This window comes from Aotus nancymaae, unplaced genomic scaffold (assembly GCF_030222135.1).
Source record: "Aotus nancymaae isolate 86718 unplaced genomic scaffold, 86718_ANA_hifiasm-v0.15.2.pri h1tg000067l, whole genome shotgun sequence".
NCBI lineage: Eukaryota > Metazoa > Chordata > Mammalia > Primates > Aotidae > Aotus > Aotus nancymaae.
In genome coordinates this window covers 5,667,007-5,694,156 of record NW_026988482.1, presented here as the reverse complement: position 1 = coordinate 5,694,156, position 27,150 = coordinate 5,667,007, and the positions used below count along the sequence as shown (strand labels likewise).

General features: G+C 52.8%; 1 protein-coding gene and 1 non-coding gene across 8 annotated transcripts; both read right to left on the bottom strand.

The window, feature by feature from the left end:
* Nucleotides 1–249: 249 nt before the first annotated feature.
* EIF4G1 (eukaryotic translation initiation factor 4 gamma 1) lies at nucleotides 250–21,482 on the bottom strand. Of its 7 annotated transcripts, none has more exons than XM_012457404.2 (34): nucleotides 21,377–21,482; nucleotides 20,507–20,563; nucleotides 20,194–20,287; nucleotides 19,823–19,909; nucleotides 19,307–19,327; nucleotides 18,546–18,722; nucleotides 18,236–18,335; nucleotides 16,126–16,238; nucleotides 15,229–15,321; nucleotides 14,958–15,024; nucleotides 13,850–14,668; nucleotides 13,501–13,589; nucleotides 13,224–13,410; nucleotides 13,003–13,136; nucleotides 12,751–12,909; nucleotides 12,400–12,588; nucleotides 12,022–12,219; nucleotides 11,662–11,808; nucleotides 10,907–11,143; nucleotides 10,653–10,757; nucleotides 10,398–10,557; nucleotides 10,088–10,188; nucleotides 9,433–9,535; nucleotides 9,087–9,189; nucleotides 8,627–8,859; nucleotides 8,384–8,502; nucleotides 8,087–8,259; nucleotides 7,380–7,505; nucleotides 7,144–7,225; nucleotides 4,810–4,908; nucleotides 4,570–4,704; nucleotides 4,369–4,450; nucleotides 4,099–4,239; nucleotides 250–875 (listed from the first exon to the last, which is right to left on the bottom strand). In XM_012457404.2, exons 3-34 carry the CDS (start codon nucleotides 20,251–20,253, stop codon nucleotides 694–696), a joined length of 4,821 nt encoding a protein of 1,606 aa, XP_012312827.2. In that variant the 5' UTR covers nucleotides 20,254–20,287; nucleotides 20,507–20,563; nucleotides 21,377–21,482; the 3' UTR covers nucleotides 250–693. The 7 variants fall into 7 exon arrangements, with proteins under 7 accessions (XP_012312827.2, XP_012312835.2, XP_012312843.2 ...); XM_012457412.2 differs by having other exon boundaries at nucleotides 12,400–12,585; XM_012457420.2 differs by lacking the exon at nucleotides 19,307–19,327.
* LOC135270856 (small nucleolar RNA SNORD66) lies at nucleotides 10,266–10,341 on the bottom strand. Its single transcript, XR_010339016.1, has one exon. It is a non-coding gene; the product is annotated as a small nucleolar RNA SNORD66 (small nucleolar RNA).
* Nucleotides 21,483–27,150: the final 5,668 nt, after the last annotated feature.

The window sequence follows — 27,150 nt, the reverse complement described above, 5'->3', positions numbered from 1 at the left end:
GCAGAGTCCAGCAAGAATGCCATCGCCAAGCGCTCTTCTCTCCTGACCCGGAGGGCACCCATCAAGCCCACCTGAGGGCCCAGCCTTCTGGGAAATCTCCTCAGACCCCTGCAATCATGGACAGGGGAAGAGGCAGGAGGGGTGCCAGGCTACAGGGAATAGCGCTCCAGTGCCAGCTCTGGGAAGGAGGATCCCCCACCTATACCCACCTTCTCTAGAGGGAGCAGGCCATAAAGCAGAGGCAGTGAGCTTAATTGAATTCATGTTTAATAATTACAGGCACCGTGCCCCCCCTTCCCCCTGCCCAGGCAGCAGCAGGGGTGGTGCAGGGGCTGGGGCATATGCCCCCAGCAGCGAGGACGGCAGTCCCGAGAGTGATTTTCAGAAAATAAAAAAAAGGACCCCAGGGGCAGGCGTTGGTGCCCCTCCCCCACCCCAAGACACACCAAATTTCAAGACTTTATATATAATATATCTCTGTGCCCCAGGGGGAGGAGAGGGACACCTGGCAGCATCCTGGAGGGGGCCCAGGCAGCCCCAAGCCATCCTGCCTCTTCAGCCACTTTATTAGTTCAGACACATCGCACTACAGGCACCCACTGCCACCGCCACTGCTGCCGCCCCCCTGCAGTCCAGGCGGCTGGCCGGGCTCTGTGTGTCCGTGGGGCTCTAAGTCCCCGGCCCCATCAGCCCTCAGTTGTGGTCAGACTCCTCCTCTGCCTCACGGAGCCACTTGAAGAAGGCTGTGACAGATTTCAGGGCCACACCCTTGCCCTGCTGCTCAGCGGGGTCCTTGCTACTCTCCCAACTGTAGAAGGCATCCTCCTTCACCACGTCCTCGTCATACAGCGCGTCAAAGAACATCCGCAGCAGGTCTGCAGGCAGGCAGGACAGCAGTTAGAGGTGACTGGCCACTGTCACCCCAACCCACCCCCAGGGACCCCTCCCAGGCTCCACCGTTCACACGAGGCCCTGACACACCATCCTGACGTGTGCCTGACCATTCCAGAGTGACTAGGCCTCGGTTGGACAGGATGCTAATCTCATAATCTGAGACTGGTGCACAGCAGAGTCAGCCTCACCTTGGCAGCTTGAAACTTCTCTGACCGTGAATTTTTTTTTTTTTTTTTTTTGAGACGGAGTTTCACTCATGTTGCTCTGGCTGGAGTACAATGGCACAATCACCCCAACCTCCTCCTCCAGGTTCAAGTGATTCTCCTGCCTCAGCTGGAGATTACAGGCATGCACCACCACACTTGGCTATTTTTGCATTTTTAGTAGAGACAGGGTTTCTTCATGTTGGTCAGGCTGGTCTCGAACTCCTGACCTCAGGTGATCCGCCCACCTCGGCCTCCCAAAGTACTGGGATTACAGGTGTGAGCCACCGCTCCCGGCCCCCATGATGTATTTAATGGAGAAAACTAATTCAGAATTGGTACTCCTAAATTTAGAAGACTGCTAAAATCCTGTATGTATCATATGTAAACTCCTATATTATCCTACATGTAACCTGAAATCATTCACTTCCCCAAACAGATCCTGACAACTCCTGATCTCAATTTCCCTTCCTTCCCCACACATCTCCTGAACATAGACACCCTCTCTCTGGCCTTGAGACTTTTGTGGATGCTATCCTTTGCCAGAAACTTCCTTCCTCTTGTCACCTTCCTTCAGGACTCAATTCAAGCATCACCTGTTTGGACCCTCTTTTGCCCTAACCGCTAGCTGCTGGGTGGCCTTCCAAGCACGTGTCCTATAACCCTCGAAACACAACCTACCCAGCACCCATGTGGCACTGTCAGTCTTTCCAGACTAAACCCTCCACTTCTAAAAGCAAAGGGAGGCCGAGAAAGTGAAGCAAAAATCAAGGATAAGCCATGTCTGAGATGCTGCAAGCTAGAATGTTCTGCAGGGCATGGCCAGCCTCAGGCACAAACTCTGCCTATGGGCACAGCCACCCGCTACCCCCACCCCACGGCAATGGGCCACAGCAGAGCAGACCCTTCACTTATCCCATCCTTACACTCCAAATCCCACGCATACCCACCCAGCGACCCCATCCAATTGATTACCCACTCTGCCCTGTATTTTCAAGCCCAAGTTTCTCCCACCTAAAAACAAAAAGCCCTGTTTTCAACCACTATCTTACAGCTAATAAAAGATTTTGTCTACATTTGATGTTTTCCCTTCTTCCTGTCTCAGTCAAGTACTTCTCAGTCCTTTCCAATCCAGAATCTGCCCCCTGCCCCACTAAGGACTGATTCTGCCTGGGTGGCCTCTATGATTTGATATTCCGGAAACCCATTTCCAGGCCTGCTCCTGCCAACACTCATAGCATCATCTAGCATCATCGGCCACATCCCTCTCCTCAAATTTCTGCCCTTGATTCATAGGGACCTGTCCTCCTTTGATCCCTACCAGTGTGTCCACTCCACCTCCTCGGGGCTGTATCTCAGGCCCTTGTCCCTCCCCCTCAGGCAAGCCCGCATCCTCCTGACTCCCACGAGTTACTCTGTGCTGGCAACTCACAAAGCCGCCTCCTGCCCTGACCTCTTCTTTTCCAAAAGGACAGATACTCCAGCTGTCGAGCTGACATCTTGATTTCCTTACTCGGGGACCACAACTCAACTTGATCCAGCGTTCCCTATCCCAGCAAATGACACCACACTATGTTCTTTAAACCCACCATGACTTAAAACCATCCTGGGAGTCATCCGTGACTTCTAATCTCTCACGGCCCCTGCCCAGGCCAGTGTAACTAAAAGCTGCCAACTCCATTTCCCAAGTATCTGCTGATCTGCCCTCTCTTCTCCACTGTCACCAGCAAGGCTGAGCCTCTGGTGCTAACAGTGCCACATTCCCTCACCCCATTCCAACCATCTTCCCTCTATGGCCAGGATGATCTAAAAACTAAAGTCCAATTCCTTTATGCCTTGCTTAAAATCCCACAAGGGCAGCCAGGCACGGTGGCTCATGCCTGTAGTCCCAGCACTTTGGGAGGCCAAGGTGGGCGGATCACGAGGTCAGGAGTTTGAGATCAGCCTGGCCAACGTGGTGAAATGCCATCCCTACTAAAAATATAAAAGTTAGCCAGGTATAGTGGCAGGCTCCTGTAGTCCCAGCTGTTTGGGAGGCTAAGGCAGGAGAATTGCTTGTGCCCGGGAGGTGGAGGTTACAGTGAGCCAAGATTACACCACTGCACTATAGCCTGGGTGACAGAGCAAGAGTCCATCTCAAAAAAAACAAAAGAAAAGAAAAAAGAAAATTCTTGCCCTTAGGCTAAAGCCCGAACTCTGGCCAAGGCTTACACCAGCCCTGGATGGTCAGGCCCGCATCCCTGTCTTCAGCCCCATCTTGCCTCACTCATGACTGGTGGCCACGCTCCCCCACACTGGCCTCTCTTCAATAGTTCTTTTCCCCTGCGTCAAGTTCTTCCTACCTTGGGTAGAAAGCACACACACAGTGCCTTCGTTTCAAGCGTTCTCCCCCTCCCCTCCCATTTGCCGTAGAGCAAATTCCCACTCATGACCCCTCAGGCCAGATGTCCTCCCTCCGAGAGCACACGTCTTCCAGGCTCAGTGCTCACGTCAGTGCCACCTCCATGCCGGCACAGGAAGCTGCTCAGCTTCCTCTGTGAGCATGCCAGTGCCCTGACGCACACCTATGTGCTGGACGCACAGCCTGAGTCACGGTCACCTAGACCTTGGCCTCCTAGCGTGGACAACAGGGATAATACCATCCACCCTAAAACATCTGTGAGGACTACGTGAGGTAAGGCAAGCAAGCATTGCAGCCCTGTGCCAGGCAGGAGGGGCACAGTACCGGGAGGACACTGTCATTTATCACCGCTCCACTGCTGGCATCAAACATGGCTAGGCACAACACAGGCAGTCGCGATGACCCGTCAAGTCTGCCTAACTCCTTCCACTTGGAGACGCCACCACAAACGCAGGCGGAAGGAATGAAACCCTGAGGGCACTTCACTCCACGATGACTCCTACCTTTCTTGGGTTGAGACCCTTCCATGAAGGGTCCATGACTATGCCCTGCTATCTGACAGTCCCTCCCCCCCACCCCTGTCCCCGTGGCCTGGCTTACTGGGAGGCTGTTCTAAGGTCACTACAAGGGCCTGGAGGGCGTAGAGTGCCTGGAGCTCCTTCTGCTCGTCACACAGGTATTTCTGCAGCAGTTTCGCTCGCGCTTTCAGCACTGCAACGTCCACTCGGAGAGGAGTCTCAACTACATGAAGAAGACAGGAACGAGTGGAGTCATGCACCCTTACCCTGTTCGGGAGAGGCCAAGACTGACGCCCACCTCCCTCCACCTGTCAGGTCCACCCTTGCCCCCCATCTCCCTGGTTCCTCTTACAAATAATCGCAGAATAGCAGACAGCCGTCATGAGGGCTCGAACTAGCGTGTTGGATGCTATCTGCTGCTCACTCAGGTTGTCCTGTATGAGAGAAACAAATGAACCCCCAGTTCTGAATTGCGCCCTTCGTCTTCATCCCTGCTGCCCCCGCCCCACCCTAAGAACTGTGTCTCCTTTATTGACATCCAGGAGAAACCTGCCTCTATCCAGTCCAACACCCGCTGGTTACTGCTGCCCTCCTTCAGCAGCTTCTCCAGCTGTCTGCTCAGCTCCTCGGAGGGGAGTGCCCTCTGGCCAGGGGCTTCTGACTCCTCGCCCAGGGTATACTCCACCTTCTGCGATGGAAAAGACTCACAGGTTAAGAGGTAAGGTTGCCAGTGTCAGACAAGAAAGCCTGGCCAGCCTCAAAGGCTAGAATTAACCCAACGCCAGCCCCAAACCTGTTCAGCGACGAATGCACCAATGTCCTGGCCTTCAGGTAGAAATTCCTTCCAGCTAAGCCCAGCTTCTCGCCACAGCGTCCCCACCTTTTTAGGACCCTGGGAAACACAAGACCAACCCAACTTAGCAATGCTCTCTCTCCCTCCAAGGAGCCAACAGCCCTACCACATTAATCCAACAAATATTTACTGAAAGCCTACTAGGTACCTGCCAGGCGTTAAGGATGCTATCGAAGTACTAACAGGCACAGCCCTTCCGTTCCTACAGTCTAGTGCAGGGCAGGCATCAGTCACATAAACCACCCAAATAATAAGACCTTGTTGGCTGGGCATGGTGGCTCATGCCTGTGATCCCAGCGTTCTGGGAGGCCAAGGCAGGTGGATCACCTGCCTTGAGGTCAGGAGTTGGGAGACCAGCCTGGCCAACATAGTTGAAACCCTGTCTCTACTAAAAATACAAAAATTAGCTGGCCGTAGTGGTGGATACCTGTAGTCCCAGCTACTCAGGAGGCTGAGGCAGGAGAATCACTTGAACCCGAGAGGCAGAGATTGCAGTGAGCCGAGATCATGCCACTGCACTCCAGCCTGGGCAACAGAGTGAGACTCTGTCTCAAAAAATAAAAATAAAAAATAAATAAAACAAATGAGAACTTGACCACCACAGTGCTGACACTAGGATAGGAAAAATGACCTAAGGGCCTCTAGGAAGGGACAGCTTCTAACAAGTATGCTTGTTTCCCAAATCCAGAAAATCTTAAGACACAGATACACCCCATCCCTAACACGATAGAAAATCTTCGTAAATCCAGCAGTCTGAGCTTGTTTTCTGTAAGGGGCAAGATACTATGAAGACATCACTCTTTTCTTTATAACGGATGGAATGACGGCACTGGCCCTGAGCAAGATCACTGCAGTTCAGATTTTAAACATGCCCATTTTTTCACATTTTAACTAAAAGTTGTCTTACAACTAATATATACTTTTTTTTTGAGATGGAGTCTTGCTCTGTCACACAGGATGGAGTGCAGTGGCCCGATCTTGGCTCACTGCAACCTCCCCCTCACAGAGTTTTAAGTGATTCTCCTGCCTCAGCCTCCCAAGTAGCTAGGACTACAGGCACGCACCACCATGCCCCAGCTAATTTTTTTTGCATTTTTAGCAGACAGGGTTTCACCATCTTGGCCAGGCTGGTCTCAAACTCCTGACTTCAGGTTATCCGTCCTCCTCAGCCTCAGCCTCCCAAAGTGTTGAGATTACAGGTGTGAGCCACTGCGCTGGCCTGCATTTTTAAAAATATGACTTCAAGTCTTTTCTTTGAGACAGAGGCTCACTCTGTTGCCCAGACTGGAGTGCAGTGGTGCAATCCCGAGTAGCTGGGATCACAGGCCCACATGACCATGCCTGGCTAGTCTTGTATTTTGAGTAGAGACGGGGTTTCACCGTGTTGGCCAGGCTGGTCTTGAACTCCTGACCTCAGGTGATCCACCCGCCGTGGCCTCCCAAAGTGCTGGGATTATGGCACCTGGTCCAGTCTTTTCTTTCTTAACAGTGCATAAAGGATAACTTATAATCTATGGCACACTGGAGTCGATGAAATACACAAATAGTTCAATATGCTTATTTGTTGTTTTAAAAAAAAAACAACTTGTCCTGGTACACATCTATCTAAGGTAATTAAATGATGTTGACATAACAATTCCTTTAAATCTCAAGTGTAGTTACTCCAGGTTCCAGATGGCTGAACGCTTGAAACTGCACACACTCACAACTTCTCAATGCCACTGAGTACTACCCTCAACCTGCCTTTCCCCATCTTTCTGCCTTTACACTTGCTAGTTACCAATTAACTTTCACATAGCCGCTTCAACACCCTTTGAGGAAAGCCTCCTGTCATGAATATTGTCAAATACTCCTTTGCAACCTCACAGTATTTAAGACACTCCATTCTATTTCAGCTATTTTATTTCACACTTTGCTTCACACTGTTGTGTTTATTGTGCTGTCGTTTCTTCCTTTTTCTCTACCCACTTGTTTCTTGTGTTGTATTCACTGTGGTATCCCTAGTGCTTAGTATATGAGAAATGATCAAAGAAACCCTAGTTGAATGAATGAAGAAATGAAGGCATCCATCATGGGCCTAGGGTCTTAGCCATTCTCCTCCAGTCTTGGCCAGAACTCAAGACAGGCACTGGTGTGCAGAGACGGCCCACCTCAGTATTTCCTCTCCCATCACCGTCACTCCACTCCACCAATGGACCATGACGCTTCAGGGCCACAGCAAACAGCCAAAACCACACCGCGGGAGGCATCTCTGGACTCCTGGCCCTCACTCACCATACTTTTGCACAGGAGGCCCAGGATCTCCAGCAACAGGGAAGCAGCTTTGCCCAGCGGTCTCAGAGGCTTTGTAATCTCCCTACAAGAAGAGAAAAGCCCAACGTTGACAGCCTCCACAGTTCTCAAGCCACTACTCATCTCCCTCCAGACCAGGGTGTCCGACCCAGCACACTCACTTCCCACCACTTTCCCTCCGATCTTTACCTGCCCTGAATTCCACCCAGGGGGCTTACCTCAACAGCTCCCCCATGGGCACCCCACCTTCCTGCAGAATGGGTGTTACCAGTTCCGCTAGGTAGAGCCACACGTGGGGGATGTCAATTTCCATGTCCTCAGCCAATTCCAGGATTTCATACAGCCTGCAAAGGGAATTCACTCAGGGCACTCTAGGCCAGGTCCCCACTCTCCTTCTGGGGCACCATGGCATGGCTAAGCGATCAACTATGGAGACCCTAGGAACATTTTCTATACATGGGGACATCAAGCTAAGGCCACCTTTGTGTCCTTAGATGGTTTTCATCCCACTAAACCCCCCAAAGTTATGTTGACCAGATGGTCAAGGAACCTATGCTTTTTTTTTTTTTTTTTTGGAGACAGAGTTTTGCTCTTGTCACCCAGGCTGGAGTGCAATGGCGCAATCTCACTCCCTGCAACCTCAGCCTCCCATGTAGCTGGGACTACAGGCGCTTGCCACCACGCCCAACTAATTTTTGGTATTTTTAGTAGAGACGCGATTTCACCATGTTGGCCAGGCTGGTCCCGAACTCCTGACCTCAAGTGATCCACCCACCCTGGCCTCCCAAAGTGCTGGGATTCCAGGCATGAGCCACCGCACCCGGCCAAGGAACATTTGCCGTTACACAAGGTTCCAAGGGTCCCTAAAAGGAGGTCGAAAATTGTGGGTCTATAAAAGTGGGAGGCCCAGAGAAGCTGATCATACCCTTGGTAGTACTGAGCAGTAGACAGGTGTCCAGCACAGAGCAGCTGGTGCAGCAGCTGCCCCATATGCTCACGAGCAATGGCACTGCGCTCCAGCGTCGACTCGACACCATGCCGTACAAAGATGAAGAGCAGCGAGGGTGAGGCCAGCTCCTGCACACACTGTACTGCCTCCTGGGGGTGCAGGGCACAGCAGGAAGAGAGCAGTCACTGTCTGGCCCAGACCCTGCACCCCTATGCCTGCCAGCATGATCCCTCCCTGCCCACTCCTCAGCCAGAGACCGCTCCCACTGCCTGCCTTCATGTCATTGAGATGGAGGTATTCCTCAATGATGGCCTTGGATTTCTTCTCTAACTCCTCCTCAGAGAGTGCTGCCTGCGGGGGGTTCACTGGGGGTAGGGTAGCTTCTCGCTTCACTGTGGGAGGACAGCACAGATTAGAGAGACTTTTCAGTCTTCCTAGCAAACAAGATTCAGAGCTCTCAAAAAGCTGGTCCCGAGGCAGCCACCATTCCCTTCCATTCCTCTCCCAGACTCTCACCGGCATCCCGCCCACGGTCCCGATCGTCGGTGAGGCTAGCTGCCTTGCGCAGCCCCTCAGACTGGGAGGGCCGTTCTCTACTCCGCTCCTCCACTTCCTTGCTGAAGCTCCGCTTGGTAGCAGGTGTCCGCGCACGATCAAGCCGGTCCCCACGGTCCCCTCCCCGTTCACTCCGATCCAGGCGGTCTCCCCGGTCCCCAGCTTTCTCGCCTCGTTCCCGGCTCAAGCTACTCCTGGAAGACAAGCACATTTTCACTCCCTTGCACTGCCCAGGCACTCATATGATTACGCGATATGCTGAGCAACTGCCGGGCCTTCTTCTTGGCATAATCAATGTGCCCCAATCGAACCCAAGGGCTCTAAGCAGGACAGGCATGAAGAATTTCCATCCTACAGCAACAACCAGAACCTGATCACGGGACCCCCAGTGTGAAAAACGAAGATATCGAGGAAACCTCACCTCTGCACCACACGCCTGTTATCTGTGCTCTCTGTGGGTACTGCTTGTTGAAGGGCTGAGAAGCGATTCAAGGTACTAGTAGCTGGGCGAGCAGCCTCTGACGCTGGGGATGCAGAAAACCCGTATTAAAATCTTTTCCTCCCTTCCTGCATTTTATCCACTATTTGCCAGTTTAGGAAACTGGGTCCTAGTTCCAAAAGTAAAGCAATTCAATCCCTGGAACAATACAAGCCTCCTCTACTGCCTGCATTGCCTAACCACCTCATAGTGAAGGCCTCCCTTACAGGAAAGACTGTCCCCAAGGGAGCTCTGACGGACAACAACCCGGCTCAACACTGCCTCATACCTGCGTCTGAGGGCTTGGCTCCAGAGCCTCCGCTGCTGCCCTTGCCCCAGCTCAGTCGCCCTCCAGGTGCAAAGAGCTGGTTGTTAGAATCGATAGAGCCAGGCTGAAGAAGAAAAGGGGAGCAGAGTGATAGGTCTAACCTGGCCGAATCCCTTACCCAGCACCACATATGCAGCCCAAGAGGGAGTGAATGGCCCAGAGCAGGGGTCAGAAAATCTCTTTCAATAAATGGCCAATCTCTATTGCAACGACTCAATTCTGCCACAGTAGCACGAAACCAGCAGTAGATGACAAAGAAATGGTTGTGACTATATTCCGATAAAACTTCATGGACACTGACATTTTAAATTTTACTTAATTTCCACAGCATAAATTACCATTCACTTTTTGATTTTTCACTTTAAAATGTAAAACCACAACTGGGTCCTGGGATATATGAAAGGGTTAGATCTGGTGTGTGTTTGTGTGTGTTTGCCAAACACTGGCCCAGACTAATGGGAAATCCACCCTCCCTCTACAGCTGGCAGTCCTGTCTCTAGCAATCCAACCAGTTAGTCTAATACGAACATTCAGCTGTCACTTTGTCAACCTTAGAAAAGTGAAGGGACTAAGATCTAAACCTGAGCTGAGTCACCCCCTCCCACACACGCCGTACCTTGGTGATCTTGGTGAGTCGTGAGGTGTCAATGGGGCGGCTGCCTTTGCTGATGGGAACTGTGTTCCAGCCACCATCATCTACAAGGGGAAGCCCACGGCCTGACACAAAAAGGGGCATACTGGAATAACGAGGAAATCCTAGCAGCCCCTTCCCCCGGGGCCACCCCCAGCCTCCCTTCCTCAGATCCTCAGTTCCATCATGGGGTCTCAGTGGCCCAGACACGTGGCACTAACAGGAAGTCATCAGAGGAAAGAATAACCTTCCAGTCCCTTCACTGTTCCATTCCCAATCCCAGCCTGGAACTCACTGATGGGAGGGCCTGGGGGGCCACCTCGACGCTTGTCGCTGCCCTTGGCCATGAGCTGCTGCACTTTGATGTGCTCCCGGTGCTCTTCCATCTCGGCCTCTTTGTGGATCTGGTCAATGGTCTTGGGACCCTGATCCCCTCGGCGTGGCACCCAATTGCTCTGTGGAGACAGACAGCCAGTCATGATGATGTCGGGGAAAGCCAGTCAAGGCGGTGTCAGAAGCTGGAGGCGGAAGACTGGCGGGGAACACATACCCCTCGCAGATCCAGCACATCCTGCAGCATAAAGCGGATGCGGGACGACGTCTTCTTTTCTTTAATGATTTTCTCCATCTGGTTGAAATACTGATCCATTCGGGGCTAGGGAGGAGCAAAGGCATCAGGCCAGGAACTTCTCATCTCACCTGTAACTGCAGGCCCCGCCCCTCCTCAGGCCCCCAGCCCCATCACCATGGCTCAGTGAGCCCCACACGTTTCAGCCCATCCCCATGAGATGCAAGGACCCGTACCTTGGCTTTTTCAAAGTCCAGGTCTTTGCCAATAGTGGTGAGCAGACGGCAAAGGCACTCGAGGGACTCTTCGTCGTGGTTCTTAAGCAGTTTGACCACACAGTCATGCATTATGGCCTCTGTTAACATCTTCAGCTTGAACAACTCCCCAATAAACTTGATATTCCCTAAAGAGCGCCGCCGGGCTATGTCTCGAGCCTCTTCCAGCTCTTCCTTCAGGCGTCCTCGTTCCTCTGCCTGCCATTCATGGGACAGGGATTGTGTCAAGAAGAGAGCCAGCCACTGGGCTAAAACCCTTTTCTACTACCTGGATATCCAAACCCAGCAATAAGCACTCAGTCCCGAGGCAGACTGGCTGGGCACAGTGGCTCACGCCTGTAATCTCATCACTTTGGGAGGCCAAGGCAGGTGGATCACTTGAGACCAGCCTGGCCAACATAGTGAAACCCCATCTCCGCTAAAAACAAAAAAATTAGCCAGGCGTGGTAGTGTGCGCCTGTAATCCCAGCTACTTGGGAGGCTGAGGGAGAAGAATCACTTGAACCTGGAAGGTGGAGGCTATGGTGAGCCAAGATCACACCACTGCACTCCAGCATGGGTGACAGAGCATGACTCTGTCTCAAAAACGAAGAAAAAAAAGGTCCTGACAGAGCAACTCCCAAGACACCACTAACTCCATTCCAAACTCCGCAGCTGAGCAGCATCTGGGTGAGGGAAGGGGAGTGCAGCGGAACCGGCAGCGGGTTTTCTCTCACCGTAGCAGCTTCATCCATCTCTTTTTGCTTCTTCTCAAAAACCTCATCATCATCTTTGTCTTTCTCAAACTCCTTCTGACATCGATTCAACAACAGCTTTCGGAAGTTCACAGTCACTGTTGGCTTTTCCGTAGTGGGCACTTTCAGCTGTAGGTGAGAGAAAATGTCACACTCAGACGAGTCCAGGGCAGGGAAGGCCCTCCAATAGTCTTTAACTACCTGACCCTGGAAGATCTCTGGCCCCAGCTCTGCCTCCTTCCAGCTGGAGGAGGCCCAAGTTGGAGGGAACCAAGAAGCTGGACTCAAGGGAAGAGAAATGAGCAACTAGACCACGAGACTTCGAACCCAGTGGACACTAACCGCCATGAGGCAGCGGCACATGTTGGCATAGGCCACAGAGAAGTTGGGCTCAGAAATGGCCTTCTCAAAAATGAGGTCAATGACCCCTTTGAGGCGTTCCTCGGTGTCGATGGCCAGCTGCGTCACTTGCTTCATCAGCTGCTGGAACATCTGGGGTGTCAGCTTATTCAGGATGGAGCGCACCCTGCGGAATAGGTCCTGGAGGAAGAAGAGACACGAGTTCCAGTGAGGGCCTCAGCACAGGCCGTTGGGAGGGACCGCAGAGGGTGGCAGGGACTTAGGCATGACCGATGCTGGTGATAAAGAGAAGCAAAGAGGACACAGATGGCAGACCTGGAGAAGAAACGGAGAGAGACGGAAAGCAGGCCTCGCCAGTACCTGGGTTTTGCTGCCATCAGCATCCTCTTCCCCTCGATCCTTATCAGCCGCCGTCCGCTTACTGCTGGGTTTCCAGGCTTTCTCTGCTTTGTTTAGTTTTATATCTTCAGTCATTAACACTGTGGCAATGATCTTGCGCGGTTCCTTTCGGGGGCCCTGCTGAGAGCGCCGGGGTCCCAGGCCAGCCTGCTAAGCAAGGGATGAAGACAAGAGGGACATGGAACTAGTCAGTGCAACATGACACCACTACTACACACCTCCAGGGCCAACCTCTCCCCGCCAGCACTGAAGACAAGGGAGTCGTCCACCCCAACTCCTTGCCCACCTGCCCCTTTACCCGGCCCCACTCACCGGCCCTCGGGGCAGCTCCCCACCTGGCCCACCCCTTGGGGGCCCACGGGTGCTAAGGGCTGGCCGGCCAAGGTTGGCAAAGGATGGGGTGAAGTCTGGACCACAGTTTATGCCTTGCAGTCTAGCAGGATCCAGTGGCCGCAGTGGTGTTTTATTGGCCTGCAAGAGGACAGGAAAAGGTCTCAGAAGCGGGCTCCTCCCCAGTCCATCCAGTGCAAACTTACCCTCCCCTCCCCAACTCAAGCCACCAACCTTGTCCAGCACCACATCACTGATATGGGGCAGACCCTCTGGCTTCTGCATACTGGCAAAGATGAACTGAAAACCAAGCAGGAACTCACGGTCGTAACGTTTTTTCTCCTCCAGGTTTAGAGGCTTCCACTGATCTGCAAAGAAAACAGAATGAAGCATCATACTGTCTCCTCTGGCCCTAGTAAGAAAACTCACCATTCTCAAGGCTTTCTTCAGCATACCTGATTTATATTCATACTTCTGTTCCCCAGGCTGGATGTTCTCAGCATTATGAATTTTATCTTCCTTTGAGTCCCAGGTCTCATCTGCTTCCTCGGGACGTGGGGGCACACTGCTGCCCTCAGACTCCGGGCCTGGATTGCTGCCTGTGGGAGGCTGATTTTCCACCTCTGGTACTGCCGGGTTCGCCTAGAACAGAACATCCGGTTTAGGATGCGGAATGACCACTGTTTCACACCTCAACTCAGTGCTCTCCCCTCCCGCTTTCTGCTCCCTTACCTCCTTGAAGGCATCCAGAAGGTCTCCCACAGCCTCCTTCTTATTTAGCTCCTTAATTTTCCGTCTCCTCTTTGGCACAGATACTGCCACTAATTTAAAAAAATAAATAAAAGCACGGGTCTGTGCCAAGGTTTTAAGGAGCATCCTTAATCCCTGGGAAATAAAAAGCAGCCAAAGCACAACACCCCCTTCCATCACCCTCTTTAAGTGTGAAAGTCCTGAATCCAATTCCAGATTCCACTGCAGGCCTCCTATAACCCAAACGCACAGCAAAAATGGGAGGTCATCAAGGAGGGCGAGGAACCATGTCTCCTAGCCGGCCTACCTCTCCCAACCAACCACACCTTACCTGGGGTGGCTGCTGCCTCCGAATTCTGGGACAAGTTGGCTGGGACAGGGGTGCTCTCTTGGGAGAGCAGTTCCTCTCCTCCCTTCTCACTCTCAGCTTCTCCTGCTTCTCCTTCTTCCTCGTCCTCTTCCTCTTCCTCCATTTCCTCCTCCAGAGCTGGGGAAGTAGCTGAAGGAGCCATAGCAGGAGTGGCAGAGGGGACGGTGGGCAGCACCACTGATGCTGTGACTTCCTTGGCCTGCTCCTCTGGCTCACTGACTGGGCTTAAGTCCACAGCTGGTGGCGAGGGGGCTCCGTTGAGCAGTTCCTCAGGTTGGGCAGTTGGAGCGATGGGCACAGGGGATTCGGAGGGGCAAGCTGGGGGAGGAGCAAGCTCTGGGCTTGACTCCACCTCTGGTTCCAGATCTTCAGATGGGACCATGCCATTAGGCTCATGACTTTCCACTGTGTGAGATGCCAGAGGGTTGGAAGCCTGGAGAGGACTGGAAGAGAACTCAGATTCTGGAACCGGTTTGCTAAGCGTCACTTCTACTTCCAGTATGGGTTCAGCGAGAGGAGTGGGTTCTGGAGAGAGGCTGTATGGCTCCCCAGTTTCACGGGAGATGGGGGCTGATTCCTCTACAGACATTTGTATCATCCCCGTTGTCACAGTGTCCCCAGGAAGAGAGAGGACTGCGAGATTAGGCTCAGACCCCGGTTCCAAGATTGGGGATGGTGATGGGGTTGGAGAAGGTGACGAAGGCTGGGATTCTGAAGGGCTGTGCTCTGGGCCAGGCAGCCCTGGCCGGTCAGCAATGATTGCTCCCTGTGACCGGTCATCTGCACCACGGGAAAGAAGAATGAGTGACTACAGGCAAGTCCTTCACTGTGGCTGTTCCCAACCTCCCAGTCAAGGCATTCCCAACTTAACACACCCCGCCCATCATCTTCTCCCACCTAAGCTATACTTTCCATTTTCATCCAAAACCCAACTCACCCTCAAAATCCCATGACCTGAAATCTAAGTCATTCTTCTCTGGTACCCAGTTCAAGACACTCCACCACCCCAGCATTTAAACTGTCAACATTCCTTTTCCCCATAAAAGCTCCGTCCCACCCTCTTACTTACCTGGCCGGACAATGACAGCAACCTGGGGCGTCTCCCCATTAGCTTGAGGCTCCAGACCGCCTCCCGTCTGCAGGACACAAAGGGTTACCAAGTTTGCACTGAAGAGTCCCACAACCCTTCTTTACCAGAGCCATTTCTACTTTAGCTCTGCCTAGAAATCCAGGAAAGCAGGGAAATCAATCCCTTAGTTGAAAGAAAAGATCAAGGGACTTGGGAGTCCAGGGCAGAACAGACATCCCAGCCAGGGTATCACTCAGAAAGCAGACAGTACCTGGGGAGGGGTGGGCGTAGAGGCAGTGCGGGCCCCAGACATGATCTCCTCCGTGATATCCTTTCCTCCTTGGTTTGGATCTCGAATTCGGATCTGGGGAAAGAAAGCTATGAGATGAGTGGGAAGCAGGATGAGCCCACCTCTCCACCCTGCCCCACTCTTAAGACTCTGGGCCAACTCCCCATCCCCCACTGGGAAGCAGGTGGGTGGGTGCCAGAAAGCCCGTGAGTTCCACTTTCAGCCCATCTGGCTGCTCTTGTAGTCCCTGCCCTGGCTCCCACCCTTCAGAGACCCTTGACCTCACAGAGCAGCCCTGTATATCACAATGCCCCTCCCTCCCTCATCCCTACCCCACTGGCAGTCCCCAAGTCAGAGGCTGCATGCCCTGGGGCCCAGGACCCCCACCTAGCATCCGATCGGCTCACTTGTGGCTAGTGTGCCTGATCTCTGGGGGCAGGGCCCAGATCCAGTAGGTGGAGCCAGGGTGACTCAGCGGCTTCCCCAGCTCTGGCACCCTATTCTGGGCACCACGCCCAGGGCTTGAGGACTGAGCAGAGGCGGAGGCCTTGAGAGCTTCCAGGACTAGGGTGGGTGGGGGCTGGGGCCACAGAAAACAAACCATTTCCAAGGCAAGCCACCAGAAACCCAAAACCAAGCATAGCTCTTCCAACCCCCAGCACCCAGGTCTCGCAGGAACTTCCTCACTAGTGACTTCAGTCTTCCCATGACCTGCTTCTATGGTGAAATCTTAGAATCTCACAAAGAACCCGAGCACTCCAGACCCCATTCTCGGCCCACTCCCAGGTCCTTCCTCAAGTCACTGTGCAAATGTCTCAGTAGCATCTGACCTTGATTTTCCCCTTCCCAGATGTCCCAGAGCCCCTTGCTGCTACTCACCGTCTTCCGCTCCCTCTTGGGAGCAATCTGGGGTGGCTGGTTCATCAAAACTGGGGCGGGGGCCACACCAGTGGGAAACTGCTGCACCCCTTGGGCTGGATAATAGGCGCCAGCTTGGGGGAGGGGGAACAGAGAAGAATGGAGGTAGCGTCAGGGCCCAAGCATACACTAATGCCTGCTTGAACACCTCCAACCCCAGAACCTACCTCTCATCACCCACAGCCGGCCCCTGGCCCTGCCCTACCCTCCTCCCCCAGGGAATTAGGTGTCTGTCAAAGCTGGGGAACCAGTCTGAACTGCATTTACAAGAATTCCTAACACTGATACACATACATACACACACACCCCCCTTGCAGGCAGGCACTCTTTCCCCACCACACGCCAGCGACCAGGAGGATTTATGTCTGTCCTTCTACCAGATGAGGTACTCTGGTGTGTTGTACACACACTCTGAAGCTGAAACAGAACCAGGTCTGTGGCTGGGAATGAGAGAGATGTGCCAACCCTGTTCCATTCACTTCAGTCTAGTTCCTGTCTCCAGCCCTTTACAAAGGGGCAAAGAAATGAGGTAACATTATGAACTAAGCTCAGGATGAAGAAAAATTAATTCCTTAAGGCAAACTATCTCTAAAGTGGGGTGTGTCTTTTTTTTCCCTTAAAAAAATTTTTTTTTTGAGACAAGAGTCTCACTCTGTTGCCCAGGCTGGAGTGCAGTGGTGTGATCTCGGCTCACTGCAACCTCCACTTCCCATGTTCTTGCAATTCTCCTGCCTGAGCCTCCCAAGTAGCTGGGACTACAGGCACCCACCACCACACCTGGCTAATTTTTTGCATTTTAGTAGAGACGGGGTTTCACCATGTTGCCCAAGCTGGTCTCGAACTCCTGAGCTCAGGCAATCCACCCGCCTTGGCCTCCCAAAGTACTGGGATTATAGGCGTGAGCCACCTCGCCCGGCCAAAAAAATTTTAAGGTTGGAATACAGTGGCACAGTCTTGGCTCACTGCAACCTCCACCTCCTGGGTTCAAGTGTCTCAGCCTCCCAAATAACTGGGATTAAAGGAGTGCACCACCACGCCCAGCTAATTTTTGTATTTAGTAGAGACAGGGGCTGGGCGTGGTGGCTCACACCTGTAATCCTAGCACTTTAGGAGGCTGAGGTGGGCAGATCACTTGAAGCCAGGAGTTCAAGACCAGTCTGTACAACATGGTGAAATCCCGGTTCTACTAAAAATACAAAAATTAGCTGGGTGGGGCGGTGCACACCTGTGCCACTACACTCCAGCCTGAGTGACAGAGCAAGACTGTGTCTCAAGAAAAAAAAAATTGTAAAATTTAGTAGAGACGGGGTTTCACAATGTTGGCCAGGCTGGTCTCAAACTCCTGACCTCAGATAATCCACCCGCCTCGGCCTCCCAGAGTGCTGGGATTACAGGTTTGAGCCAGTACACCCGGCCCCCACCTTAAATTTTAAAATAGAGACAGGGTCTCACTGTTTCCCAGGCTAATCTCGAACTCCTGGCCTCAAGCAACCCTCCTGCCTCCCAAAGTGCTAGGATTACAGGCAAGATCCCTCGCCGGGCCAGGATGCATTCTTCAATTGCATCCCTCAGTTCCACTTTGACAAGCAGAGTGTTTTATTTGTTTACATTTTGCATACATATAAACAAAAACATACATGTATGAGAGATTCATACTCAAAATTTTTCCTGATAGGTGATCAAAAAACTTGGAAGCCACTGCCATAAAGAACAGACTAATCCTTTCCTAGAATATAAATAAAAGATAGCTACAAAAACCCCCCAAATCTGCATTACATGGGCTGTCACCCAAGGAAGCAGTGTCACAGGAAGAGCCCACTAACAGCCCTGAGGCTGGCGCCTGGTCCTGCATTCCCTGTGGGGAAGACTAACTCTCTCGGCAACAGAATCAAATTTTCTTCCCACAATCAACACCAGTTAAATATTAAGCACCAATCCCTACCACCTATTAACCTTATCATTTTTAGACCAAAAGCCAAGCCTAGGAAGGGGCTTCTGCTTTAGAAACCAGTTGATGAGGTTAGATGCTCCTTTGGACTGGTTCTCACCTCTTACTCCCTCCCCTGCTTACCATAGGTCCCAAATTCTGTCGGGCTTGCACCTGGATAGAAGCCTGGGGCTCCTGGCTGCACAGGGTACTGCTGTGTCGGGACAACATACGTGGAACGCCCCTGGTCAGGGAGGGGGAGAGGAGTGGAGGGAGCTATGAGTACCACATCAGACTCCAAAACAGAACACAGGTCAGGACAAGCCAAGCCAACTTTGGGCAATGACCAGAAGGAAGTCCCACATCTGGAAAAGGGATGGAACTGGAGGGTCAGGGTGAGGGAAGTGAGGGTGTGAGGGTCGGTGGCTTCCAGCCTCTAAGCCTCCAGCCTCACCTGTCCAGGGATGTAGTAGGCCCCCTGGGAGGCTGGGTAGGAGATCTGGGAAGGGATCATCATTACTTGGGATCCAGCAGGGTAGACATGGGCAGCTGGGCCAGGGCGGGCAGGGGCTGCACTCTGCACTCGGGAGGCTGCACTGCTCGGGGGCTGGGCCCGGCTTGGGTAGAAGTGCTGTCAGGAGGGAGGAAAGCAGTTGGCATTGTAAAGAGGAGGAAACAGACAGAAAACAGCCACTCCACAGTGTCTCTATGGCCTGGAAAGAAGTACTGCGCGTTTCAGAACGTGGAGACAAATCCTTTCGAGACCACTTGACTAAATGGCCAAGTGGCTTCTCGTACGCACACACGCCCTCCAAATTCAGATGCACACTTTGCATTCCGCATAGACTGACTCTCACTGCCACGAGTACTCATGTCGCCTCTACCAAACCAGCCCACCGCAGAGGCTTCCTAGCACCCAGACGCATCGTGCCCGAGTAAGGCATGTTTCGGGCAACATACCCCCAGCATGCACTGCTCCCCGTAAGGCAACGAGGAGCTAATCACTACATGCAACAGCCTCCCCGTCCCCAGATACGCTACTCGCTCTTCAAGATGAAGCCCCTAACATGCATCACTCAGCCTCCAACTAAGAGAACCTGGACACAAAACAAGTTACCACCCTGAAGACCCCCATTCCCTGTGTCTAGCCCCTGACTAGGGTGGAGGGTAAGGATGAGACCCGGAGATGGTCCAGGGTTAGGAAAGGGGTATTACCTGCAGAGACCTGAATCCTCCCTGAGAGCACATGGGGACAGGAAAGAAGAGAATTATCCCCCAGGTGATGGCGGCGGGGGAGAGAATAAAGGCAACAGGACAGGACAAGAATCTTCCCACTTAGTAAGGAAGAAGTTGGGGAACAGAGAAAGGCAAGGACCAGCTGGAGTGTTTACCTCACCACAGTCCAAAGAGAAAGCAGAGAGAGGAATAGAGCAATGGCAGCCTCCGGCAAAAGGAGCAAATAGGAGAGCGAGGGCTGGCAGCAGGGCCCAAAGCACTGCCCCCGATTCTCAGAGGCACCAGGATCCCGGTAATGCCACCCTCATTGACCACATACTATCCAAGGGGCCAGCCACCGTAAGTAATCAACAGGGCAAGGCGCAGAGCCACATGAAAGAAACAGAGAATGAGGGCCAGGTACGTGGCCTCCAGGGTCCATCCTGGGCCTAAACTGGCCGAAGCCTTCCAGTGCTCCCACCCAGGCCCCCTACTCCCCTCCCCACAGCCCCTCACCTGGCGGGGCTGAGAAGGCGTGTTCATTTGTGTCGCTTGTGGCGTACTGAACACCACCGGCGCTGTCTGCCCCGGGGGAAACGCTGGCTGAAGGGGGGAGACCAGAGTTCAGCAAGAGGGGCAGCCCAGGTGGGGCAGAAACCCAAGCTGGTGAAATAAGGGGAGATCTGCGGCGAGAGCCTCAACAATCCATATACCCCCTCCCTGTGACAGCCCCCGGGGACAGCCCAGAGGCCCTGTCTCAATTTGGCAGCAGGCGGCTGCACTTTGCCCTGACACAGATGGGGGTAGGAAAATCCAGAGGCTGGAACCTGTTCCTGCCCGACTGCCTGGCCTCCCCACCCCACCCCCGCTAATGCCTCCCTAATTACCTGTGGGAGTCCGGGGGATGGGGCGGGTGGGGGGCCTGTGGACTGTGGAGCTTTGTTCATTTCATTTGGTGCCACATCAGGGTCCCCCCAGCACCTGTTGGGAAAGAGTGGCGCTCAGGAAGAGGAAGAGACCCCAGCTTAAGGCAAATGGGGCAGTAAAGGGTTGATGCAAGGGCTGGGTCCCATACGGAGCCCCAGAGATGCCAAGAGGGTGAAGAAGCAGAAAAGATACAGCCTGTCCCCACCAACATGCTGTCACACCCGCATCACTTCCAACCACCCCCTGGCCTACTGAAACAGTCCCCTCACTCACCCCCTCGGTTAAGAATAAGTCCACGGTGCGGCCTACAGGTTCTGGGCATCCGAGAGCCTGGGGTTGGGAGGTGAGGGGTATCAACCTGGCTCCGCGGGGCCCACGACCAACCAGACCGGAAATTCCAGGTCTCGCTGGCACCAGCCTCCCGGATCACGAACGGAGCTAGCTGCTTCGGCCGTGGTGTCCCCACCCCCCACCCGGGGACACCGGGTTAGGGCCTGACCCTGGACACAGGGTACGCCTGCGGCCGGGTAACCCGCACTGGGCCAGAAGCGAGGCCTGCCGCCGCCCAGGACTGTGGGCCAGGAAGGGCGGGAGTCAGGCCCTAAAAGGCCAGCCGGGCGGCGGCGGTGGAGGAGCCGGCTTCAGGCAAGTGAGGGTCGGCCGGGAGGGCGGGCGGGGCCGGGGGCTCCTCCCTGCCCGCCGCCACCGCCTCCCTCCCCTGCGCCCTCCCTGCGCAGCGCGGGCCAGTGCCAAAGAACAACGTGTCACTTCCCGGCGGCCTGGCCGCGAAGGGGGGAGGGGGCGGCGGGCCGGGAGCCGTGGTGCCTGCGCCCGTGGGCCGCCGGGCCTCCTCGGGTCAGGCCGAGGTGGCATTTCGCGGCGACGAACCCGGCGCCCTCCCAGCCCGCGGGGCCCGCATAGTCAAGCTCTGCGCTCCCCACCCCCACCCAGCAGCCAAGCCGGGCCGGGCTAGGCACACGTGGGCCGGGGATCGGGGCCCTGGCGGGCCGGGGCCCGGGCTCGGGCCGCGGGGCCAGGGCGCTGGGGCGGCGGCGCAGGGTGGCCGGTCCCGGCCCGGATGGCGGCGGATGCGGGGGGGAGGGGGTGGGGGGGCCGGGTCGGGCCCGGACATGGCGGCTTTACCTTCAGTCTCCTTCAGTCCGCGCGGCCGAGCCCCACGCAGCCGCACAGACGTAGTCCACAACCATTTCCGGCTCCCCGCACAGATCCCGCTCGGCGGCCACCGCTTCTCCGCAGGCGCAGCCGGCGCCCCCACGTGACCGGCGCAGAGGGCGGAGCCGCGCCCGGCGCCCTGCGCCGCGGAGCACATGGGATTTGCCCCGCCCCGTCACATGACAGCCACAGCCCGCCCCCGTGTCCCCTCCCGAACTTTGAAACTCCCAGGCCGACTCCCCTCTGCGTCTCCCTCTGTTGCGTCTGTTCCGCGGTTCTTTAGTTCATTCATACTTTAAGCAATCATTTATTGAGTGCATACTAAGTAAGAGGCGAAGTGCTGGTTGGGGGCTGAGAATACTGAAATTAAAGACTGGGTCCTGGCTAAGTAAATGGTGATAGAATACGGATTATGCAGGCTTTGAAAAGAATGTAGGTCATTGAAAAGCCTGTAACAAAAGAAATTAGAAGGATAGAAACATTGTAACTAGGCAAGTAGTATGAGATTTGTAGTTTAAAAAGATCATAGGTGGGCGTGGTGCTCACGCCTGTAATCCCAGCACTTTGGGAGGCCAAGGCCCGCGAATCACCTGAGGTAAAGAGTTCGAGATCAACCTGGCCAACACGGTGAATCCCCGTCTCTACTGAAAATACAAAAGTTAGCTGGACATGGTGGTGGGCGCCTGTAATCCCAGCTATTCGGGAGGCCGAGGCAGGAGAATCAGTTGGAGGCAGGAGAATCAGTTGAATCCAGCAGGCGGAGGTTGCAGGGAGCCGAGACTGTGCCATTGCACTCCAGCCTGGGCAACAAAAGTGAAACTCTGTCTCAAAAATAAAAATAAAAATGGCCAGGTGCGGTGGCTCACGCCTGTAATTCCAGCACTTTGTAAGGACGAGGCTGGCGGATAACCTGAGGCCAGGAGTTCGAGACTAGCTTGGTCAACATGGCGAAGGAAACCCCATATTTACTAAAAACAAAAAAATTAGCTGGGTGTGGTGGCGCACGCCTGCAGTTCCAGCTACTTGGGAAGCTGAAGTAGGAGAGAATCGCTTCAATCTGAGAGGCGGAGGTTGCAGTGAGCTGCGATGACGCCATTGCTCTTCAGCCTGGGAGGCAGAGCAAGACTCCATCTCGAAAAACATAAAGAAGACCAGGTGGCTCGCGCCTGTAATCCTACACTTTGGGAGGCAGAAGGGGGTAGATTGCCAGAGCTCAGGAGTTCAAGACCAGCCTGGGCACCATGGTGAAACCTCGTCTCTACTAAAATACCAAAAATTAGCCGGGCGGTGGGCCCCTGTAATCCCAGCTACTCTGGGGGCTGAGGCAGGAGAATTGCTTGAACCCGGGAGGCGGAGGTTGCAGTGAGCCGAGATGATGCCATTGCTCTTCAGCCTGGGAGACAGAGTGAGACTCCGTCTTTAAAATAAAAATAAATAAAAACCATAAATAAAAATAAAAAATGACCAGGCATGGTGCTTTACGCCTGTAATCCCAGTACTTTGGGCGGCCCAGGCAGTGATTCATGAGGTCAGGAGTTCAAGACCATCCTGGCCAAGATGATGAAACCCCATCTCTACTAAAAATATGAAAATTTTTACACAGTGGCTAATACCTGTAATCCAAGTGCTTTGGGAGGCCAAGGCAGGCGGATCACCTGAGGTCGGGAGTTTGAGACCAGTCTGACCAACATGGTGAAACCCTGTCTCTACTAAAGATTAAAAAATCAGCCAGGTATGGTGGCTTATGCCTGTAGCCCAGCTACTCAGGAGGCTGAGGCAGAATCATTTGAACCTGGGTGGCCGAGGTTGCAGTGAGCTGAGATTGCGCTACTGCACTCCAGCCTGGTGACAGAGCGAGACTCTGTCTCAAACAAAAAATAAAATAAAAATAATAAAAGTAAAAAATTAGGCTAGGCACGGTGACTCACACCTATAATTCCAGCTTTGGGAGGCCGAAGCAGGTAGATCACCTGAGCTCAGGAATTCAAGACCATCCTGACCAACACAATGAAACCCCATCTCTACTATAAATACAAAAATCAGCCAGGTATGGTGGCACGCACGTGTAATCTCAGTTAGTGGAGAGGCTGAGGCAGGAGAATCGCTTGAACCTGGGATGTGGAGGCTGCGGTGAGCCAAGATCGTGACTGCACTCCAGCTTGGGTGACAGAGTGAGACTCTGTTTCAAATAAATAATAAAAAAGATCAGACACTTCCACAGCGGGGCAAAAGCATAAGGTTAGGAAGAATAAGGACAGAAGAGAAGTAATCCTAAAACTGACAGCCAAAAGATCTTGGAGGCCAGAAGGGACCATCATCCTAGAGCCAAACTCACAGGTCAGATAGCTTGGGTTTTCATCCAAATTCTGATACTCATTACCTGGCCAGAATTTGTCATCTTTCCCTACTCAATGGAGTCCCCCAAACATATTGTTGCTTACATAATGGATAGAGCCCAATCTGAAAATCTAGGATTCATCCTACATTCCTTCTTCATCCATACTACGTCTAATAAGACACCAGGTCCTATTGGCATTTGGATCAAAATCAAGTCCTATTGATTTTATCTTTTAAAAAATCATTCTTCTACCCTTCCCCACGTCCCCACTTCAACTGCCCTAGTTCAAGCATTCATTTCCCTTGCCTGCTCTCCCGTCAGTCCTCCGGGGTGAGCTTTCTCACCCAGATAGCTGATCATGTCACTTTTCTGCTCTCAATGGGCCCCATTGAGAGATTCTGTCAAATTCTTAGCACAACAAAGCTCTTGTAAACTTGGTCTAAGCCTGAATTTCTAGCTGTATCTCCTACCACACTTTTCCCTGGCCCCTATATACTTAGCCAAACCAAATTATTGGTAAGTTTCTGAAAATAGCTTTTCCTCCTTCTTGCCATTGCTACTCCCTTAGCTATATTCTGCCCTCTTTTTCCTCTGTACCAACTTACCTTCCTCTAAGTATAAGCTTCCTCAAGGAAGTCTCCGCTGACTGCCCCAGGCACTCAGGCTCCATCTCACTGATCCCAGGGTACCTTGTTCACACTCTGGTACAGTATCGATCACAATTGTTTTCATCACTGCATTCAACTTTTTGAGCATAGGATTTTTTTTTCTGTATTTGCATCCCCATAAATTAGACTCATGTCTGATGTAGAGTAAGGCTCCACAGTTGTTCACTGCTGAATGAAGTACTGAAGTATGTAAGTAAATGTGAAAGGTTAAATGCCACTGTGAAACTTTTTGAGACAGTCTCGCTCTGTTGCCACGCTGGAGTGCAGTGGCATGATCCCAGCTCACTGCAACCTCCGCCTCCCAGGTTCAAGCAATTCTCCTGCCTCAGCCTTCCGAGTAGCTGGGACTACAGGCACTTGCCACCACCCTTAGCTAACTTGGATTTTTTAGTAGAGAAGGAGTTTTACCATGTTGGCCAGGATGGTCTTGATCTCTTAACCTTGTGATCCACCCACCTCAGCCTCCCAAAGTGCTGAGATTACAGGCTTAAGCCACCGTGCCCAGCCAGAACTGTCTTATTCTAAAGCACAATCACCGAAATCACAATTTGGGAAAGAATTATCCTTTTTAGTTTACATATCACTTTTTAATTTAACATTACTACCACTGGAAATCAGGTAAGGCAAGTACTATATCCACATTCTGTAACAACAGAGGCTTATCCCACATGCTAACTTGAAGATTATGGCAGTCACAATAAAGGGGCCCAACACGTCCACCAACTCCTTAGCCCTGTTTGAACCTTATACAAGCTGCCAAGGTGACTCAATCCAAAATTGCTGATAAATCCCAGCTACCTGAGAGGCTGAGGTGGGAGGATCACTTCAGCCTATAGAAGTTCAAGGCTACAGTGAGCTATGGTCATGCCACTGCACTCCAGCGTGGGCCACAAAGTGAAACTTTATCTCCAAAAATAGTTTAGTAATAAAACGACTGGGCCAGGAGTGGTGGCTCACGCCTGTCATCCCAGCACTTTGGGAGGCCGAGGCGGGCAGATCATGAGGTCAGGAGATCAAGACCACCCTGGCCAACGTGGTGAAACCCTGTCTCTACTAAAAATACAAAAATTAGCAAGGTGTGGTGGTGTGTGCCTATAATCCCAGCTACTCAGGAGACTGAGGCAGGAGAATCACTGGAACCCAGGGGGCGGAAGCTGCAGGGAGCCGAGATCATGCCACTGCACTCCAGCCTGGGTGACAAAGTGAGACTCTCAAAAAAATAAAGAAAAAAACTGGCCAGGCGCACTGGCTCTTGCCTGTGATCCCAACACTTTGGGAGGCTCAGGCAGGATCCCTTGAGGGCAGATCAAGACCAGCCTGGGCGACACAGCAAGACCCCCCACCTCTACAAAAATAAAAATATGCCAGGTGTGGTGGCTCATGCCTATAGTCCTAGTTACTACTTGGGAGGCTGAGTCAGGAGGATCACTCGAGTATAGGAGTTTGAGGCTTCAGTGAGCTATGATTGTGCCATTGCACTTCCGACTGAGTGATAAAGACCATTTCTAATTAAAAAAAAAAAAAAGTCATTTGTGGTGGTACACACCTGTAGCCCTACCTACTTGGGAGCCTGAGGGTCAAGCCTTCTTGAATCCACTTTCTCTACAAGGACATCCCAGAAGTAGATGTTAACATGATCAAATCCCTCAAATAGCAGCCTCCTAAGAGGGACATGGGTTGCAGGAGGTAAATTTGTCCCTTTCATTCAGTAGCACATAAGTCAAATTAGAAAAGTGTGAGGCTGCCCACTCTTGGCCATCTTTAGCCCAAGGTCAGGAGATGATAGGCTTGAAGAGGGTGTACTGATGGTGGAGGGTAAGGGTGGGGATTATTTACATGATCCACAAGCCCCCTGGAAAGGTGTTTGGGAGAGTTTATGTAAAAAGATCCGGCTGGGTGCAGCAGATCACGCCTGTAATCCAAGCACTTTGGGAGGTCAAGGCAGGTGGATCACCTGAGGTTTGGAGTTCGAGACCAGCCTGACCAACATTGGGAAAACCCATCTCTACTAAAAATACAAAATTAGCTGGGCGTGGTGGCGGTCGCCTGTAATCCTGGCTACTTGGGAGGCTGAGGCAGGAGAATAGCTTGAACCTGGGAGGCGGAGGTTGTGGTTAGCTGAGATTGAGCCATTGCACTCCAGCCCGGGCAACAAGAGTGAAACTCTACCTCAAAAAAAAAAAAAAAAAAGAAAAAGAAAAACAAAGAAGATCCATTGGCTGGGCGTGGTGGCTCACGCCTGTAATCCCAGCACTTTGGGAGGCTGAGGCGGGTGGACCACCTGAGGTCAGGAGTTCAAGACCAGCATGGCCAACATGGTGAAACCCCACCTCTACTAAAAATACAAAAATTAGCTGGGCGTGATGGCACAACCTGCAATCCCAGCTACTTGGAAGGCTGAGGCAGGAGAATGGTTTGAACCCAGGAGGCAAATGTTGCAGTGAGCCAAAATTGCGCCACTGAACTCCGGCCTGGGTGACAAGAGCAAGACTCTGCCTTAAAAAAAAAGAAAAAAAGATCCATTACATTTACAGGTTTCTCAAGAGTTCTAAGAAAATGAAACAGAGGATGATTAGTAAGGAGGGACTCAGTTCTTTTCATCCAGGAGAGGGGAAGGGGTCAGTTCTTTGTATCCAGGGCAGCCGTCCTGCTAACCTAGACTCAGAGTTGCTCCAAACAATGCCCTCTCTAGTTTAGACTCCAGCTATGACACCCCAGAAAACAGACATGGAGAGACC

Bases quoted from the DNA above. Each gene is read 5' to 3' on its own strand.
- EIF4G1 (XM_012457404.2), bottom strand. From the start codon at position 20,253: ATGAACAAAGCTCCACAGTCCACAGGCCCCCCACCCGCCCCATCCCCC. The intron at 19,910-20,193 runs GTAATTAGGGAG...TCCCCCCTTCAG, and splicing joins CATCCCCCGGACTCCCACAG to CCAGCGTTTCCCCCGGGGCA. The intron at 19,328-19,822 runs GTGAGGGGCTGT...ATGTGCTCTCAG, and splicing joins CGCCTTCTCAGCCCCGCCAG to GGAGGATTCAGGTCTCTGCA.